General features: G+C 35.4%; 1 protein-coding gene across 12 annotated transcripts in view; it reads right to left on the bottom strand.

Annotated features, from left to right (window-relative positions):
• ETV1 (ETS variant transcription factor 1) overlaps window positions 1-21,592 on the bottom strand; it is a 96,800-nt gene that overhangs the window by 65,991 nt on the left and 9,217 nt on the right. For 11 of the 12 annotated variants that reach the window (XM_067746255.1, XM_067746252.1, XM_067746250.1 and 8 more), the window contains one exon: window positions 16,875-16,928. In XM_067746255.1, coding sequence (XP_067602356.1) covers window positions 16,875-16,928 — 54 coding nt within the window. Of the gene's footprint in view, window positions 1-16,874; window positions 16,929-19,591; window positions 19,695-21,592 lie in introns of those variants that run through there. The other variant, XM_067746260.1, reaches the window with a different exon arrangement.

Raw genomic sequence — 21,592 nt, 5'->3', positions numbered from 1 at the left:
AATCAGACTCCTTGACTTCAGACTATACTACAAAGGTACAGTAATTAAGACAGTATGGTACTGGCACAAAAACAGAAATATAGATCAATGTAACAGGACAGAAAGCCCAGAGATAAACCCATGCACCTATGGTCAACTAATCTATGACAAAGGAGGCAAGGATATACAACACAGAAAAAACAGTCTCTTCAATAAGTGGTGCTGGGAAAACTGGACAGCTACATGTAAAGAATGAAACTGGAATACTCCCTAACACCGTACACAAAAATAAACTCAAGATGGATTAAAGACCTAAATGTAAGACCGGGCACTATAAAACTCTTAGAGGAAAACATAGGAAGAACACTCTTTGACATAAATCACAGCAAGATCTTTTTTGACCCACCTCCTAGAGTAATGGAAATAAAAACAAAAATAAACAAATGGGACCTAATGAAAATTAAAAGCTTTTGCACAGCAAAGGAAACTACAAACAAGACTAAAAGACAACCCTCAGAATGGGAAAAAATATTTGCAAACGAATCAACGGACAAAGGATTAATCTCCAAAATATATAAACAGCTCATGCAGCTCAATATTAAAAAAAACAACCCAATCCAAAAATGGGCAGAACACCTAAACAGACATTTCTCCAAAGAAGACATACAGATTGCCAAGGAGCACATGAAAAGCTGCTCAACGTCACTAATTAGTAGAGAAATGCAAATCATAACTACAATGAGGTATCACCTCACACCCATTAGAATGGGCATCATCAGAAAATCTACAAACAATAAATGCTGGAGAGGGTGTGGAGAAAAGGGAACCCTCTTGCACTGTTGGTGGGAATGTAAATTGATACAGCCACTATGGAGAACAGTATGGAGGTTCCTTAGAAAACTAAAAATAGAATTACCATATGACCCAGCAATCCCACTACTGGGCATATACCCAGAGAAAACCATAATTCAAAAAGACACATGCACCCCAATGTTCATTGCAGCACTATTTACAATAGCCAGGTCATGGAAGCAACCTAAATGCCCATTGACAGACGAATAAAGAAGATGTGGAACCAAAAAAGAAAATAAAAGATGTGGTACATATATATAATGGAATATTACTCAGCCATGAATAGGAACAAAATTGGGTCATTTGTAGAGACATGGATGAATCTAGAGACTGTCATACAGAGTGAAGTAAGTCAGAAAGAGAAAAACAAATATGGTATATTAACGCATATATGTGGAACCTAGAAAAATGGTACAGATGAACCGGTTTGCAGGGCAGAAATTGAGACCCAGTTGTAGAAAACAAACGTATGGACACCAAGTGGGGAAGCAGCAGAGGATGGTGGTGGTGGTGTGATGAACTGAGAGATTGGGATTGACATATATAATCTGTATAAATGGATAACTAATAAGAACCTGCTGTATAAAAAAAATTAAATTCAAAAATTCAAAAAAATAAATAAACTGAGTTCCTCATGGGAATGAAATACAGAATTGAGAAATATAAAGTACTTTAAAATACAGTATTGTGCCATGAATTGTATTTTGTCACTGAGATTCTTCTGCATTGTGTGATTTTGTAGAGGGTTGGGTTCTTTTTACATGCATTTTTTCCCCGCTGTTCTCCAGGGAGCTTGTAGTACTTAAAACTGTGCTGAATAATAGATAGTATAATCACTGTAAATTAAATGTGCCTCTGCCAATAAAAAATAAAATAAAATAAATAAAAATGGTTGGGTCTGTCAAACCACCTTTCCCCCCCCCCCCAAATTGTGAGTCACGAATACAGTGTTTATCTTTCCTACAGGAAAAACTTCAAGCACTGGGCATAGACAACCTACCACACCAACTAGAGAAAGAGCAGGATCTTCCACAATTTTGTAATGTATACGCTGCTACATCTGTAGTGTTTCTTCCTTGTGGGTTGGTAATGGAGCATAATGGAAAGGAGGGTGAGGTTTACTTTTTAAAGAACCATCTATTGATGATCTCTATCTAGAGTAGGTATATTACCAACAGGTGGTTAGGTAGCAGGAATGACAACACAAACCAAATTTCTTCACCACTAGGTCAATCAAATGCAGTCACTTTCAATTGTTTTCAACTGTATTATTAGCATTACTATTCTGAAATTGTCACTGTAGCTTATGAAATCCTCTGGCCTCAAAAGAGTATAGACATCGATAATGTCTTACTTCTATAGAGTTACTGAGTTATCAAATACTAACTTGCATGCCAAAATCTTGACATAAAATATCTCATTTAATCATTACACCAATCCATTTACTTTCTCCTCTTACTTACAAGGGTTAAAGAAGTTAAGTAATTAGCCCAAGATCACAAATATGGTAAACTGTGGAACTTAAGATTTGAACCTAAAGCCAACGTGTTGCCTTGTGAGATTATAGCTACTTTAAGATCTTTATTTATATCAGTGCTGAACAAGCATCCAACGTTAGTAATTCCAGTTCTGTTTTAGGTACAGCTAGAACCAACTTTTCTTAAATTTAGCACGCAGAGTCCAATTCTTAGGTCGAACACAACTGGTCTGGTAGAAGCCCAGCCACTGCCTAACTAATTCATTCATCCTATTTGATAAGGATGATCTTAGGTCATTCACAACTTAAGCAACCAATTACTTTTAAATGGGCTTCCACAGGCCACATCTAAAGCTGAATACCCTTTCATTGCACGTAGTGTTACAGCAAAGGTCCTGGGGATTCATTTTTATTATTTAAATAAGAGAGGATCATAAAATTAGCACCCTTCTAATATAGTTCTCATCTTGATTATTGCTATTTAACTGGTGAAATTTTTTCTTCAGGCTGAGTGAACACTATAATTATTATCGCTTTGCACTGTAAAGGTTGCGTCTTGAAAAATCAACACTTTTTTTCCCTTTCAATGAATACATCAACTTCAAAATCAACAAAAACATTGAAGATGCAGGCAATTTTGCTAGACCCACAAATCAGGGTGTCCTTGATCAACCAGAATGCATAACCCATAATCTTAAATGTAAGATGTTAGCTGATCCTATAACCAGGTCTGTTTTTCAAGTACTGAATGTTTCCAGGTCAACTTTCTGTTTATGAATCCTTAGAGTCAAAATGACAGTAGGTTTGAACAAACAACACTTCTGAGTGTCTTCTGACAGTATCACTGCGGATATGCACTGAACTGCTTAGTGTGACCAACAGTAAAAGGTCAAATACTATTCTTTTGACCTTTTAAAATAGTATTCTTCTACTATTTTACAATATGTGTAGATAAGCCTGTAAGCTGGGAGGTATAGATAATTTCTGAATATGGCAAAAGCAAACAAACAAAAACAACACAGAAAAGTAAGTTGATCAAAATAAATGCATTTGTGAAATATTATCTGAATTATGTATTTTGTGTATTTCATATATATTTGTGTATATATAGAATAAAAGCTTATATGGTGTTTTCTATGTGCCAGACATACAGTTGTTGCCTAGGCATCCTCAGGGTATTAGTTCTAGAATCTGTTCCCACCCATGGATACCAAAATCCCAATGCTCAAGTCCTTATTTAAAATGGCATAGTAGTTTATTACTCACTGTTCATTACTTACATATTTTATATAAACATACACAAGTGACCCTAAGGGATGGGAACATTATTATCCAGGTTTTAAACAGGAGGAAACTGAGGCACAATGATCTTAAGTTGCTTATACAAAGCCACACACCTAGTAAATAGAGATTTCAACTCAAGCATCCTAGGTCCAATGCCTTGATCTTATGTAGTACACTGCCCTTGGTCCCCTGAAAGGATCCCATGTTTATATTACATGGCTTTAGTGTCTATAGCATTAATACTATAAAACAGCATGAATAGACATAAAAAAGTTGTACCAGACAGAATGTCAAATATAATGTTCAATTAATTTCTGCACAATATTAGGAATTATTTCTGGCCAAGTTATACAATGCCCAAAGAGAAATAGTGTTCCAAACCAAAATTTAAAAATTCTCTTTTGAGAGCTTCATTATTTTGTTAATCAAACATTCAGGATTCCTGAAGCTGAAGGCTTATGTATACACAGGAGTTAACCATACCTCTCTACAACTCAAAGTATGAGCATGATTTTCATAGAGTAATAGGGAACTTAAAGGACTGTCTACTCCACCCATGCTTTCCATATATGTTATTTTGTACATTGTTATAAATTAGAAGAAATCCATAAACAGTAAGAAACTTTTGGATGTTTTCCATTTTTCCTTTAATTTATTATATTATACAAACATAAATTTATGTATGTATACATGCAAATGGAAAAAATACTTATGTTTTTTATTCACTTGTCTAGTCTTAGCATTTCAAGGAATGACGGGTTAACACATTCTGCTCAGATGCGTGTAAGAGAAAATGCTACAAGATGAGTTGGTTCTGACATTCACTATCTATGAGACTTTGGGAATCTCACTAAACCTGTATGACGTTGTCTGCTCTGCCTACATCCCAGGACCACTGCGAGGTACAAATGAAACGTGGGTGTGAAAATGATCTATGAATTCTAAATTGCTAAACAAATAGAGATTAGTATTATCACAAATATTGTTTTTAAATTTCATTCTATAGCACCTAGCATAATGCCTGGCACTATGAATATTTGTTGGCAAAACTTACTTTTCATTATGGAAAAAAAAAAAGCAATGGTAGGAACTCAACCAAAAGAGCAAGCTTCCATTTACCAAAATAAAGAAGCGAAATCTTAAGATTCTTAAGCTATTATCTATTTAACTACGTAATTAATATGAAAATAAGAGTATTATTTTTCTCATTTCACAATCAGCATTTGAACCTTTATCTCCTATGTGTGCAATTATTGAAAATTCACTTTAGGGGTTTAGAAGACATCTTAATACCAGTCTTAACAAAAATAGGTTTTATATATTTAGAGAGATAGGGAGAGAGAGGTTTACTGATCAGAATTTGAAAAAAAAATTTAAGAAAAGTGAGAACGATATGTTAAATAAAATACAGTTAAAGACTTTTTTTTCTTTGCAGTACGCGGGCCTCTCACTGTTGTGGCCTCTCCCGTTGCGGACCACAGGCTCCGGACGCGCAGGCTCAGCGGCCATGGCTCACGGGCCCAGCCGCTCCGCGGCATGTGGGATCTTCCCGGCCCGGGGCACGAACCCGTGTCCCCTACATCGGCAGACGGACTCTCAACCACTGCGCCACCAGGGAAGCCCTAAAGACATTTTTATACGTGGATCTGCTTCTGTGTACATCACACACACACATTAAACTCATACCACTACCTCTCAATATACACAAGAGGATTGGGCTATACATTCCATACGCACATTCTCCAAACCTTCAGAAACTGCCATTTAAAGGCTAAGGGCCTAATTTCCACTTTGATCAATGAAACAGTTTTATCACAAGATGGGATGCCTGAAGTTTATTGATTAGCTGATAACCTTCTAATGCACCAGCCTTTAATCTGCAATAAAACAGTGAACGAACGTAGAGCTTTCAGAAAGGAAAATAAGGTTTGATTACCCTAGAAGAAAACAAGAATGTGGAGAGACTGAGGAAGGCAAAAACATTCAGAAAAAAGGGAGCAATGACATCCAGTTACTTGGCTTTCCCTGCAGCCCTGTCAGTTGAGACAACTGAGTCACCTGACATTCTAGCCCCAGTGCCATGGACCAGAGAATCAAATCAAATCAATGTAATAAGGCTGTTGTGTCCATGAGGATGGAGGAAAACCACCTCAAACAGCAGTAAGAGTTCACTTCACAGCATGACCTCCATTTCAAAGGAAAAGCTAACACTATTGAAAGGTTTGCTTCAATATTATCCATACATCTTGATAAGAAAGAGCCACTTTTAACCGAGTCCAGTTGCCTTGAGAGTATTTGACAGAACTTTTCCTGGCAACTCTATAGCTGGAAGACAATCTAAGAAGAGCGTATTATGGTTTAGGATTAAATGTCAGTGTTGAGAAGTTCAGAGGGAAAAGTGGACAAAGCAAGGTATATATTTCTTTCTGATCAAAATGTATCCAGAATTTTGTAGCGGTTTATAGATGTTGATCATACTTAATGTGAAAAACCTAAATAATAGTAAACTAAGAATTAAATACAGACACACTAAAATTGGTAACGCAGATAAACAAAAGCCTACCATAAAGACGTATTGAATTAAACTCATTCCTTTATCTGAAAAATACACATTTGTGCTAATAAGGTTGCAGAGTTTAAAAGTACATTCTTGAATGAGAAAATGGTTGAGAAAAATATTTTTTATTCCAGGGTTACAAACGGAGAATTTGATAAAGAAAAGGTCACATATAAGTGACAGTGTCTAGGTTCATAGAATTTTTATTTGCTGTTTTACCTACACACAAGTGAGAGCATATACTCTTTTTAAAATCAGAGACAGCCCAATAATATTTCTGGATTTCAGTTTTTCATCTTTAACAGAAGAATGGTGATATCACTAATCTATAATGTCTCTTCAAGCTGCAGCTTTGGGATTTTCATGAATATTTACTACTATTTTGGCAATTCCATGGACACTACGACTGTGACTAGTACTCTTACTAATTCTGCTGCTGCTAACTACTACTACTGTCATAATTACCCAAACTATTCTTCTCCCTCCACCTCCTGCGAGGAAAATATGCCAGGTCTGAAACATTTCTGAAGTCAAAACCTGCGCATAAACATGAAAATATATAGTGTTGTCATAAACCTCTCAAATGCTGGAAAAGTAAGATAAAATATTTGAGGAAGAGGAAAAAAAGCACTGTAGCCTAGATAAGGATTGGCAATAGTCCCCAAATACCAAGTCCTCCCATCTTGCTTTCCTGTAGGTAATTAGCTCATATCAGTTCACAGAATATCTTTCTTGGGACAAACGCCCAGCTCTCTTGGTCTCTGTCAATTTATCACACCTTGATAAGAAGAATTTTCAAACAATATTGATGTCTCATATGAAGAACATTCTTTTTTAACAATGTAGGTTTTTTCCCAAGGGTAATAACAGTTTTGAAATCTTTACAAGTGGGCTAAGGAAGGGCGCTCAGGGAAGGAAGATTTCCACAGAGAAAGAAAGTATGAGCTGGGGTCTGACCTCTGTAATATCAGTCATCACATGCTTTACCTACTGAATTATTTTACATCCTAGGTTTCTCTCTGTATAAAACTGGAACAATACCAAGTTATTTCAGAGTATTCGTGCTAAATAGAGATTACTGAGAAATGTGAGATATGAGTCTTAAATAATATTTATCAGAGACCCCTAATCTGATAACTGAGACTTGGCTCTAATGTTACACAAATGCAGACAGCTTTCCATTATCCTTCAAATAAAAATGAAACATGGAAGATAAAAGAAGATATCTGTGTTAGATTTCAAACAACTTAAGCCACCTGTGCATGAATATGTTTTTAGAAAGAGTCTAAGCACCCAAGAAGCTATTCATTCATTTCAATACTCATTCAACCGCCACAACATGGGAATCATACAAGGATGAGCAGGACATGATCCATCCTCTACAAGCCAATTGAAATAGTGTTTAAATTGAGATGCACACAAAGCATTTAGGGGCACACAGAAGTCATTAATTCGAACATAATTAAGGAATAAATGACATATGAACGGAATCTTAAAGAACGAGTATGATCTCAAAATGTAGAGGTTAATACACTGTATATAGTAATATACAATGTATAGTATTGGGTTGGCCAGAAAGTTCATTCGGCATTTTCCGTACGATGTTACACGATCTTCCTGGCCAACCCAATATTAACATGAGAGTACGTAATTTTTAAAAAGCTGTAAAATATTCTTCTTAGTCAACCATCACAGGAATTTAGACTTAGGCTAAAGAGGTATGAACACAGAGAGTCATCCACTGGGAAATCCAGTGGCTACACCTTTAAGCAGAGTGCTTTCTGTGGAAATAAACATAAAATTTGAAAAAAACACCTAAGTACATTTTCTTCAGAACATAACAGATCAGAGTCTGAACAGACAGTGACTATGAATACACACTCATCCCGATACAATTTCACATCCCTCAACATGGGATGAATAAGACTTTATCAGTTACATGCAATAAGAACGAAAGCTTCACGAGAGCAGAGGTATTTTTCTGGTTTGCCCACCACTGTATCAGCAATGCCTAGAACAAAGCACGGCATATAATAGGCTCAAAGCACATTCGCTGAACGAATAAACTTTCAGTGTCTTATAAACTTACTTAGCATCCTTAATATACAACTGTATAGACGTATGTATCAGTAAATAAGTTAAATTAAAATCTCATAAGTAAAATAAAAATGTTTATACTACTAAGATATATTATTCATATTTTAAATAATAAAAATGAAGATAATGGATATGGCTCACGCTTGTAAGCGTACATAAGCACTCCAATTTTGCAAACAGAAATATGAATATAATATTTCCCTATAAAACATAAAGGAACAATCACAATTCAAACCTCTTCCATGGCATCTAAAAATCGCTCTTAAAAGCACTGTAAATTCAACAACTAGGAGTAATTATGAAACAGACCTGAACGGTTTAACAATGTAGTATCTATGGCAAAATGAACTTTGCTAACCTTAGATTTAAATAAGATTTAAAGATGGCATATAAAATCATTAGCACACAAAAGTAGTTTTTCTTAAACTTTAATCAGACATTATATAAGTAGGATTTTTAATCTAGCCACTCCTGATAAATTGCCGATAAATACGTTCTTGGGTTCACAAAAGCCTCAGCTAATGCCAAAGCAAAGTAGTGCCTGTTGGGGCACAATTCATTAGATTTAAAAAAGCAACCACATCAAACCAACCATTTTTACTCAGTGAGACACAGCACAAACTCTCATTAGGAGAAAATTCATTAACAGACAGAAGCAAATAAGCACTGTGCCTATTAAGTAGACGTTTAATGTTATAAAAGGGAAAAAATGGAAAAAACAGAATGATATAAATAAAACCCCATAAGAACACTAAACATACAATTATGACATAAAGATTCTCATGTACTGGTTTAGCTCAGATTACCTCTTCATTGGTCCTTTATATCTGATTTCATGAAATTTACATACATTTGGTGGCCCCCAAATGTACTCATTTTCATGACTGCTTTGGCTTTATTTGCAAATACTAATAAATGTTGTTTTTGCTTTTTAAATTCATCAATATATATATACGCATCTGTGTATATATTAAAAATACTAGAACAAAGAACATAACTTTGGTTCTGCAAATACTTTTCCACCTTCATCCCTTACCTAATTTTTCCAATAAATACCATTTGGCTTTCAGACTAATAAATCCAGTTACTGCATAACGATATACTTATTTAATATTGAGTAACGTTCAACCAAAGGCACAGATCACTTTTCTCAAAATAATTTGTTACTAATTATAGGCAGGCTAAGTGGAAAGCATTTGTTGACGTACTCCCTTTGAGCATGTTTCTGAAGTTAATTTCTAGGATAATTTGTTATACTGAAGGCAAAATTAAAGAACGATAAAGAAAATAGGAAACAAAAAGCTAAAATCTTGGGTTGAGATACGTAATTTTAGCTTTCAGCTATAAGGAAACAACAAACTCCAATTTTTTTTGGAAGGTGGGGTTGTTTTCCTTTGTCTTTTGGTTTTCACTTTGGCACTGAGTCTGAACTATCTACCTTATGACGAATAAACCGGTAGAACCAAAATTTGTGAAAGGGATCTCTCTCCTAGAGCAGATCTTAATAAAATTGATCCAACTGTTTACTTATAAGTACATAGTAATTTATGGTAATTGCTATTTATACATTTCCCCATTATGTTTTTTCTAAAGTCCACTTTCAAATTCAAGCAAGCATTTACCATATTTAGATGTTACCCTTCCTTTTTTCCCTTGAGCGTGGAAAGAGAGTCACAGTCACAACGTGGCCTGGGTCTGAGAGATTATTTCTTTGTCATTTTACGGATAAGTAAATAAAGATCAAGAAACAGGCCCAAGGTGTATTATTTAGATTTTCTTTCTTCTCTAAAACTTTGTGGATTCCTGGGAGGTTATCTAAAATGAAAATTATGGCAAGATGCAGCTTATTTTTCACTGGGTTTCTATTTTGGTTTGAAAAATACATTCCTTGTGAAACAGTCAAGCACCGAATTAAATTTTTTTTTGCTGAAAATGTGGCTGCTGGACTCAAAACTGGCATAGATAGGGCAGATGTGCACTCCCAAAGGAAGAGCAGACTATCTAATAACAAGAATCCCTAATGAATGTACTTGGAAAAGGATGGGGCCCCTAATGCTTGGTTCTCTCTAACCAGATTGGGAAAATTCACAATTTACTAGGTAGCCTTCTAAAGTAGAATTGATTGAAGGATGACCGGGATCTACAATCAGCCATGACTTTCTTATAGCTAAAGGTAAGAGAAAATAAGTAGAAAATAGTCTTTGCAATTGGAAAACACAAATAACTCAAGTAAAAATGATAAAAATGAAGAAACCACTTCAACAGTATCATTTTTATATAGATTCAATTCCCTAGTATATTTCAACAAGATGACAATATATTACTTAATAACATCTTCAGAAACTGTATCTATTACATAATGAATTGTGTATGAATAGCCAAGTCCATCTTACAACTTAACTGCAAAAAATTGATGCTGCTATCTTTAGTCTACAAATAAGTAAATAACAGGATAGTAAAATTTCTAACGTTGTGCTCCTTGGAAGGCCTGCATCAGAATCACCTAACAGCTCGTTAGAAATTACAGGGCCCAATTCCAGACCTAAACGGTCAAACTCTCACAGATAGGGACCATAAACCTGCATTTGAATAAGCTTCCCAAATAATTCATATTCACACTCAAGTGTGAATAAGTTTACTGGACTCATGTAAAATTACATAGCTGATGACTTTCAGGAAAATAATTTAAACTTACCCAAAGTGATTATCTATCTGAACAGGACAACAAAAAAACCCTAAAATTGATAAATCAATAAGTTGCAGTACAATTACATTATTTAGTATGTGAGCCAACTACAAAGGAAAAAAAAAATGGTTGCCTCTAGAGAAGAGAACTGTGAAAAATGGGGAATGATCTTACTTGTGTTTTCCACTCTATCAATATATTGCTTTGATAAAATATTTAAACTGTAAAAAAAAAAAAAAAAACCAAGAAAAAAACCCCAAAGCAACAAACAGACCAAAAACAACAAAAACCACAACAAAAACCATACACAAAGGAATCAACCTTCAAGGGCTGGCAATGGCTGAGATCATACACATACGTATGATCGCAGGTGAGAAAGGCAGAAGACACTTCATCCTTGAAATGGATAGTTTAAGTCTGATGACGGTGACATGCTTAAATTTACCTCCAAAAATGTTTAAAAAGAAGACAAAACACAGTAACAAACTCACTTCCTCAAATCTCAGAAACGGAATTCCTCTGTGAATGTGTGCTCACCTTCTGGTAAAAGCAGTTAGAGAAATAAAAAACAAGATCTTCCTGACCAGTCACATCCAAAACATGAATCAGGTAAGAAAGGTTTCAAAATTAGTAACGAAAAGTAAATTTTATAAAGTACTCACTGTCTGTGTAGAAAGGAACAGAATGCAGGAAGGTAGCTTAGTAGAAAGGAAGAAAATTAAGAAACACAAACACTAAGTGGAACTTTCCAACCCAGGACAAACGCATGTTAATATAAAAGGAATTATTCAGTCAGGGTCTGCATAGACCTAACTTCAGCTTTTTTCAGAAGCAGATTTGTAACATGAATCTGTTAAGGTATTTTTTTTCTCCACTTCACTGCAAAAAGCACCCCAAGTGCTATTTTTTTTTTTAAAAATTCCTACGAAGATGAAGTGCAGCTAGGACTTTCATTTACATAGACAACGTATCACCCGTGTAATAATGGCTTTAAACAGTTGAGTCCGCACACACTGGTTTGTCTTATTTTCAGAATGGGTCACTAGTATTGTGTTACAAACTTCAGTTGAAGTAGAGAAATTTGCAAACTTTTTATATTTACTTTCATAAATATATCAGAGAAGAGTCAAGGTTATTATTCCTTTAATGACATCATTCTAATTGATTTGCATTCCAGTGTTCTTTCTCGGGTGTGAAAGAAAGGTGTAGAGTTACAAGGATCTATCCTACTGGGAATTTTGCATAACCCTGGCTAAACCCCTGGGAATGCTCTGGGAGAACATAAAATGTAAATGTGAATATCATCTATCATGTGAATCACTGTAGAGGAAACATGGAAAGGAACTAATGTAATCAAATGGAAACGAACAAGTTAGAAAAATAGTAACACACAACTTTGTACATGAAGAAAATGAGGGGTGGTAGATTTTAAAAGACTAGTGGTATAACTAAATTTAAAGTACATGACTTAAAATGTAAGATTATTGATGTATTGAATTTAAAACACATGGTTTACAAAAATTCAGTCTATACACAAATTTGTATCTACTTTGGAAAGATAAGGCTCATCTATTATTCTAAACACTCTTTTAATTCTCTTTTCTGAAGAGATATAATTCTACTTCCTCTGGACTAAAGCGTATCCTAAAGTTATTCTATCTTTTTCCACAGTGTCTGAATTCTGAAAAGATTCATTTCTAAGAAACAGTTTGTTTGAGCCACATAATTGTTTTTCTTAACCTCCATTCAATTCCTAGGATGGGCTTGTATGATGTTTTTGTTTGTTCTCATTTGTTTTTAATGTCTATACATGCTTCAAACGTCAGCAGCCTTCAAAGGTTACCAAACTATAGCATGACATCATTAAGATTCCAGGTTTCCAACAGAAAAACTTTATAAATAAAAATAAGAGATGCTCAGGAAAATTTCTAGGCAATACCCCAGTGTTATGGTTTAATTTCATTTTTCAGATTTTTTGAATGCTCTGTTCCCTACTCTTCTACGTATGTTTATACACGTTACACTCGAATGTATGTTCTGTAATACAGTGCTGGGCAGAAACTTGCCATTCATTCTCCTAACCTACATTTACCAAAGGGCTAAAGCAATAAAAGCAAAAACAGAAGCATTTTATTCGATTGAGGTATGTAAGGAAATCTGATTATTCCCATTGGAAAAAAATAGCCCCATAGAAGTTATAGACGGGCCACACAGAGGGGATGGAGTTTCCTTCTGTTCCTAGAGATAGGATCCCTCTGCCCCACTAAGCTTTTCCAGACAGACAAGTATCAAACATTTGCAAAGGGCATTTAGGAGACAAGATGGCCTTTCAATTCCAGTATTTGATAAACTTCTCCATCCAGAAATGCTCTTTAGAGTCTAATCCATATGCCCTATTCCTCTATTTAAATTATTTCCCTCTTTCTCCATCCTCAGTGAACATTGAAATTAGCTGGTCACCATCATCCGAACAATAGTCCTTTAAGTCAGTGAAACTTAAAATAAATCACATCTCCACTTTCTTCTTATTAGACTATTTCAGATTTATTTTTACGTGTGTTTATACGTTTTCCTCTATAATTAGGTGTTTTATTCATATGTCCTAGAACCATATTTGTTAAACTGTAAATACTCACTCATTGAAGTAAAATAAAATTTCAGCATTCTGAAAGTGCTTGGCTAAATTAATTCATGGTTTTAGCATGTTTTTCCAGAAGGACACTATATATAATGCTTTAAGGCATGATCAGATGTTTCTACCTTAAGAAGGGAATTAGGACTTCGAAAATACTTAGGAGAAAATCAGCACTAAGAAGCTGATCATGGTTATGACAACAATTTTACTTATGGTGCTTCTGAAACACGCCAGGCATACTGACTATGACATGCTCCTAATCCTCAAGAAGTTCACAGTCTTACTGACATGGATCTACAATATTATAATAAACAGAAGATACAAGATGCTATAGAGTCTAACTCTGCAGGGTAAGGATGCAAAGAAAGGTCAAGAAAGACCTCAGTGCGGTGAACTCGCAGCTGAGTCTGGAGTTGGAGGTACACCAGACTGCAAAGCAAAACTTAAAAAATTTTAAAGCAAAATGAACACGTGCAAAGGTAGAGGCATAAGAGAGCTCACTCTGTTTGGGGGACTGAAAAATTAGAAAGGCTCAAGTTTAGAGAATGGAGAGACACAGGGTGCTGGGATAGCAAGAGTTAAAACTGAAAAGATAGCCAAGGCCCAGGTTATAGAACAATGCTCTGTACAGCTAAAGAATTAGGACTTTGTCCTGAAAGAAGTTTAAAGAGAAAATTAACAAGGTCACATGGCTGTGTGTTAATATCATTGCAGAGAGCGGACTGGAAGGAGGGAAACACGAAGGCAAGAACACCAACAGAAAGGCTGATTCACAAGTTCCGTGGAGGCAGAAAGTGGGTGTGAACTAAGGCAGTGAAATATTAGAAATGGAGTCGAAGCCATGAAATTAAGATACTTCTGAGACATAGAATTAACAACTTGGTAAGCAAAGGGAGGTTAATGGTAAAGAACTGGGACGGACTGAAGATAAATTAAAGGTTTTCAGCTTGGATTGGTGATGCCATCAACTTAGAAGGGCAACAGAAGTTGAAGAGAGATGCTGGGCAGAAAAAAAGTAAAGATTTCACCATTGGCCTTACTGAGAGTGTACTGTCACTGGAGAATCACATTGAAAACTGGGGGTGCTATGTAAATGGTGTTTTATGCTGATGCTCAGCTGAGGGCGGAGGGGGTGAGTGCAGAGGTGCTGCGTTTTTCTAATTTGCACCAGGACCTCAGTGGTGGATCGGGGCACCAGATGTTCAGTAGACGGGGACAGACTGGAGACCCGCACTAGAGAAAACGACGTAGGAGACATAGCTCAACAGAAGCACGCTGACCACAGTAGCTGATAGCCACATGTGTTCACATACATTTAAAGTCATAAAAAATAAATAAATTAAAAATTAATTTCTTCAGTCCCATTAGCCACAGTTCAAGTGCTCAATGAGGAATGTGGTTAGTGGCTCCTATACTGAACGGTACAGACGTAGATTATTCCCATCATCACAGAAAGTTCTGTGGGACTGTGCTGGCACGGCACAGAACCCTGGGAAAGACAGAGAAAGCAGATGAGTGACTTGAGAAGGAGTAATCAAAGGAATAAAGAAAGAAAGAAAAAATCATGCTGTGAACCTAGAGAAGTGAGTTCAAGGAGACGAATTAATCAAGAATACGAAAAAACAAAAAGACGGCAAATAAGAAAAGGAATAAAAAATTACCTTTAGGCATTTGGTAGAGTATTAAAATCATTACCAATTTCTTCAGATATAAAATGACTCCATGAGACTAACTCTCCCACTCAGATGACAGGTTTAGTTTTTAGAAAGAACTCCAGTGCCTCACAGGAAGGGACATGTGGAAATGTGACCATTCTCTTCCCACACTTCACCGAAGAAAGGGAGACCTTGCCTAGCTGTCATCCTTAGCCATCATCCTTCCGGGAATTTCTAAGAGTCTCTAATTAAGGTCTAAACCTTAGCTGAACAGGTTTCTTGAAGTCCTATGTCTAATAAATATATCAAACAGTACAGAAAATTCTCTTCTCAGATCAAAAATCAAGCTGATACAACAGCAGTTACCAGGTGCTGGGGGCAGGGTAAGTGGGGAGTTAGTTTTTGGTAAGTACAGACTTTCAGTAGGGATGATAAGAAAGTTCTGGAAATGGATGGTGTTGGTGTTTGCACAACAACATGACTGCCATTGAACTGCACACTTAAAAATGATTCAAATGATAAATTTTCTGTAATATATATTTTACCACAAATGAAAAAAATTGTAATGACGCCGAACTAAAATATGTAACACGGGAGAGAATCTGGAAGAAACCTCTTACAACCCTTGACACCTGGGAAATGTAAGATAGCAAACATAAAAGCTGAAAACATTGCACACGAACATCTGTTACTCAAAGTAACGTAGGTATTTGTGTTAGATTTATGATATTAGGTGTGAAAATATGGGTTTGATAAGTTGTAAGGTATTAAGCATCTGTTGTTGCTGTTGCTACTGCCTCCTGTGAAACCGTCAATGGCCTGGAAAAATGAAACAAGTTACAGCTTTAATTGGTGCTAAAAGAACAAAAATGTATTAGGTCAGTTTTATAATCGGGATGGCATTTATACCCTTATCTTTACTATTCACACCTCAGGTCAATAGCTGCAGTTTGCTGATAGAGGCAAACCATAAATATCGGAAGCAAACCCCGAGGCAACCATGTTGATACAGGCAAAATGCTCATTCTTTGATTAGAGGAGGGGAGAACCCCTGAATCACTCCTCTCGCATGCTATGACAAGCCCTGGAGCAAGGCTCGGGGAAAGAAACACAGAAGGGATCCTAAGAGAAGCCAATGGCTACTTGCATTTGTGTGACTGCAACCGGGAAGCAGATAATGAGGCTAAAAATTAAATCCAAGCAGGTGAAAGTTCATGAGTGTAAAATAATACAATAAGCCAGAGGATGTGTGGTCTAAGATTTTTATGTTATACAATAAATCTCATGAGGATTTGAACTACTGACCGTCTCCCATCAGCACACACACTTTTCCTGCTGGACATACTGAAAAGCTGGAAGTAAACACTCGCATGTTCATGGATCACACCCTGTTTCTTCTCCAAGGATATAAACGAAATAGAGAACAGGACCATCTTTTAATCCAAACAGTTTTCCTAAGCTCTTTTCAGATCCTACAGGGGTTCTACTGAGGTCACAACCTGACAAATACAATCACCTCATGACTGTAAGCTAAAAAGGCACGGACACAATGCAAGAAAAGACACTGGAAGTGGAGACCAACCAAAGAGAAAGGATAAAAGCAGGAAACAAAGACAAAGAAAAGTTCAAGAGATGAGTCATAGTATACTTACAACTTTCAGCCTGATAGTCTGGCACAAACTGCTCATCATTGTCAGGTACCTGAGCTGAGGAAAAAAAAAGAAAACAAAATTAAGAGAGAAACTGCCAAGGCATAAAGAATGTCAAGTAAGATCTCTCATGGAAGAGCTTTTTAGACTGAGACCAAACCTATGATTATTTGCCAATGAGCTCATATTTAAAATGGCATTGACAGCAATATTTGGGAGGAGAAATAGAAGCCATCATCAGTGTCACCCAGAAAACACGTATGTCAGAAATAAAATGGTGGAAGTTGTAGTCCCTCTGAATTTCACCTGCCACGTGGAAATAAAAGAAACATGCAAAATAAAAGAAGCTACAGGAATTCCATTAGATGCAGTGGGGGTTTTTTTGTTTTCTGTTTTTGCAAGAATGGAGTAAGAAGTATTTCAATTCACCTACTGCCGGTGCTTAAGCGGCCCATTTCAATTAACCACACAATTCTTCCAAATGATGTGTAATTACTACACATATCCCTCTGCTTTTTCGAAATATCTGCTTTTGATATGTTCGGTCTACTGCCAATTAGACTACCACAATTAAAAATGTTTGCCCTAAATTTGGCCAAAATATGTGACAAAGTTTTTTACATGAAAAGATTATCATTGATTTTGGTCATATATGATAAAATATTATATCTCAATGATTATGGTCACAATAATAAAAATAGTAAATAATAAAACCAAACTCCATCTTTTCATGCAAAATATTTTCCAGGTGACTATTTAGTACTAACAAAAGAATATCACTATTTCATCAGTCCTAATGTCAAATGACTACCCTATTTTTAGTAAAGGAAAAAAATTCTGAGGAGCAAGAACTTAATGTATTCGGCAATCAAAACACAAGTATATTTTTCACTTCTAGAATATTTTCATCACAGTTAATTTAGGTGTCAAAATAACCTATTCCAAATTGACATATTAAAAAAATGAGTTTTCATCTGCACACACAAATACGCACACTTACAGACATACAAGCTACATAAAAGCTGGGTTTATAATGAGTTATAATCCTAATTAACTTTAGCTATAACCTGATTAGTTAGTATTACTTTACTAGTATTATCTAAGAGTGAAACTTTTTATCCAATCAAGTCATACTAAAACAGATGTCAATTAATTTTTTTAAAAGTGCCTATTCTGTATGGGGAATTCTTATTAACATAATCAGTCTTTGTTGAAAAAGCTTTGTGTTGGTAATTAAGAAAAAAAATTCATATAAAAAGAAATTCTACATTTTAAAAATTCTGTATAAAAAAGGAACACAACATACATAGAATTAAAATGTCTATTGTGTCAGCTTATTTAATAGGATTTAAAAAAACAAATATTTGGTTGAATAAAATTTATGTTATATTATTAAGAGCAGAACAAACGATAATCTTGCCTATTACCAAGACATATGCAGTTTGACATTCAATTATTTTCTAACAACTTTCTTCTGTACACCAATACTTAAGTTTATTGAAGACAAATTCCATCCTCTGCCACTTAAGAAAACCAAACAAATTAAGCGCTTTTTTCCAAATTAGAACTGATACCTATTTGATCAGCCTGTACTGGAGGAAGAGGTACTTTTTTCTTCCGATTCCACTAATACCTGATACCAAGGTTAACTAAAGGCCAACAACCTTCAAATCATTGTTCTATGTTATGCTGTGTAAACTGTGTAACATTATTTAACCTCTTTGAACTCCATTTTACTCATCAGTTTAATAGTGATAATATAGGTTTTTCATGAGGATTAAATGGAATAGTCTAAGCACAACGCCAGACACAATATCAGATACTCAAGAAACGTTACTTATATTCTTCTTTCCAAACCTCCACCACCCATCCCTTTTTTTCAATTCACAGACGAGGTACTACTCAAATCATTACAATGCAAGTTTAATATCTTTACTTCTAATGAATTATATTGGAGACGGATAAAAATCGCAGCTAAAATTTGTACATTAGCATTCTCTTAGCTATAAACATTCTTTTGACAGTACAGTAAACCTGATTTTTCTCAAAGACTCACAAATTATAAGTGGAGGAGTAACGATCAAAATAAGTCTTTTCACCAAAAAAAATTACAAAAAGTGTTTTTAATATCTATTTAATAAATAACAGCAGGCAGACAGAATCAAACCCTACACATTTTTCCCACCATATCCACAGGTTTTGGTTTTCCTTTGAAATTAACAGCTAAACCCAGATAACTACTGAGATGCAAAATTATCAACCACAGCAATCACTATGCTTTTAAAAAGCCAACATTTACAAGAATCTAATAAAAACATAATATCCCTTTACAGGAATAGTTAAAAATAGCGGGTGAGTAACAAAAACGTATTTGTAACAGAATATGCTGGTATGACTGTCCCAAAGGCCAGACTTTTTTTTTCTTACTATCAGAAGACAAAGTTGCAATTCAATGATATATATCACTGCAAGAAAGGCGTAAAAAATCGCTGATGGATAAGCAGCGTATGTTGGGAGATGGGAGCTGGGGAGGGAAAACTTCAGGAGGAGAAGAAACCAGAAGTTATACCTCACAAATACAGAAAATAGCTACATACCAACAATTTTGTAAAAAGAATAAGAACTGCTATTTCTGTTCTAACTCCTTAACATACTGAATAAATACTTCACACTTATGCCTGAACATATTCCAGAATTTTAACAAAAAACATATGACTCACATTTTCACAGAAGCTAATCTTAAGAAACTGAATAGACCAAATGAAGCAGCATGCTACTTAAATGGACAAAAGCTGAAGTCTACCTCTAACTTCAAGTTAGAGTCAAAGGAAAGCAGCTAACGAAAAACACAAGTTGGATCTGGGCAAGGAAAATATGACAAAGTATTGCCACACTCGTATCGTACATTTCCTTTTTTTCCTCCATTCACGGGGAATTCTGTGAAGTAGCAAACTACAGCTTCCTGAAAATTTGCGGCAAGCCATACCAACTCCAAAGTGGAAAATTAACAATAGAGGCCAACCTAAAAATAAATTAGTTTTTTTCACTGCCATCTATAATAAACTATGCTTGGAATAATCACCTTTGGGGAATGAAAATGTTTCCCCACACTCTGTAATTAAAGAGGAAGGGGAAAGAGTAAGAAAGGAGAAGAGAAAGTATATACCAAAAGACCAATAAAAGGCTTTCAAGAAGATGAAGCATGTGGATTTTACTGGTAATAGCTGGAGCGCTTCTATCAGTTCATCACACATTAATAGACAAGTTGCCATCAAGTCTCAGGACTTCGCCTTTATAAGGGAAGTATTTGCACTTTCAGCTATTTACCTACATTATTATCCAAAGTTGTTTCTCCTCTCTCTCCCTCTCTCCCTCTCTCTCTCTCTCTCTCTCTCTCTCTCTCTCTCTCGTTCTACTACATCGCAATACATATTATGAGAAAGAAACCCATGAAAATATTAATCACAGTCTTGATGTCACAGAATCACTAACCCTTATTTTGAATTTTAATATACTTTCTTAACTAACATTTCTTGGGCGGGGCTGGGGTGGGGAGTGCACAATTTTTAAACAGAGTTTGTCTGTCTTTTGTGCTTATTTTAAACCTTCAAATAAAGTAATAATCATTACTTAAGGAAAGGTGAGTGTTGAAATATTTTCCAAGTTTGGCTGCAAACAAGTAAAAACCCCCTTTTTCTTACAAACTAGGCGCCTGTCAGGTTTTCTTTTAAAGCTAGGGAAAAAGTGGAAAAATTACAACTGAAACAAATGTCAAGTTGAAAAGGGGTTAATATTTAATTAAAACCAGTTCTATCCACTGTAACAATGACCTGGAGCCAAACAAGGCGGAAGATGTATGAGTCATTCTTTCTGCCCGTGAATGAGACAGCTGATCTCCTCAGCAATTCCTCCAGACAAGCAGGCAGAGCTGGAGTTCCGCCTCCATTCACAAAAACACAGTCCAGCATGAGCCATGGGGCCCAACCGCAATCTTTTCATGTCACACCCTTCCAGAGAGCTAAAGCAAGTCAACTTGAACTTGCAGTATAAACATACCAGTTTTATTGCTCTGTCTCAAATACAGCTCAAATCCATTAAGGTACACGTTTAAATAAATGACAAAGTTAAATCCATATATATATTTACATATGTTTAACCCATCCTGCTTTATACGGTAATTTGTCACAGAAACTTAAATGTATAAAACTAAGAAGGAAAAAAGAAAAGAGGTAAAGATAGACGGATGGATGGATGGATGGATGGATGGATGGATGGGTGGATGGAAGGAAGGAAGGAAAGAAGGAAGGGGGAAAAAAAGCCAAACCATTAAAGAAATACCTTATTTTTCTTGCTTATTATTCAAATGCTCTTTTTATCTTAAGATTATAATAGTTTATTGCTGAACTTAGTAGCATTTCACTCTCACAGGGTTAAGAAACAAGTTTCTCTAAAGAAATTTAAATTTTCTTTTAAATAAAAGTAAAACAACAAGAAAATCAACCTTCACACAGTCATACTTTGTTTAATCCTAAAATGAAGCTTCAGGCCATGGAAGAAAATAATCATGAGACCGCTAAGCCTGGTTTTATACCACATCGCTTTTAACATTAAAATGATTGTACCAATGTATAAACATTAATTAATACAGAAATATAAATACATTGAAACAGATGAAAAAAGGGGGGGCATTTTCCCCATGACAAAAACATCTTTAATATTGA

The sequence above is a fragment of the Pseudorca crassidens genome, chromosome 8 (genome assembly GCF_039906515.1).
Source record: "Pseudorca crassidens isolate mPseCra1 chromosome 8, mPseCra1.hap1, whole genome shotgun sequence".
NCBI lineage: Eukaryota > Metazoa > Chordata > Mammalia > Artiodactyla > Delphinidae > Pseudorca > Pseudorca crassidens.
Note: the sequence above shows the minus strand (reverse complement) of the source record. Positions and strands in the feature narration are given on the sequence as shown.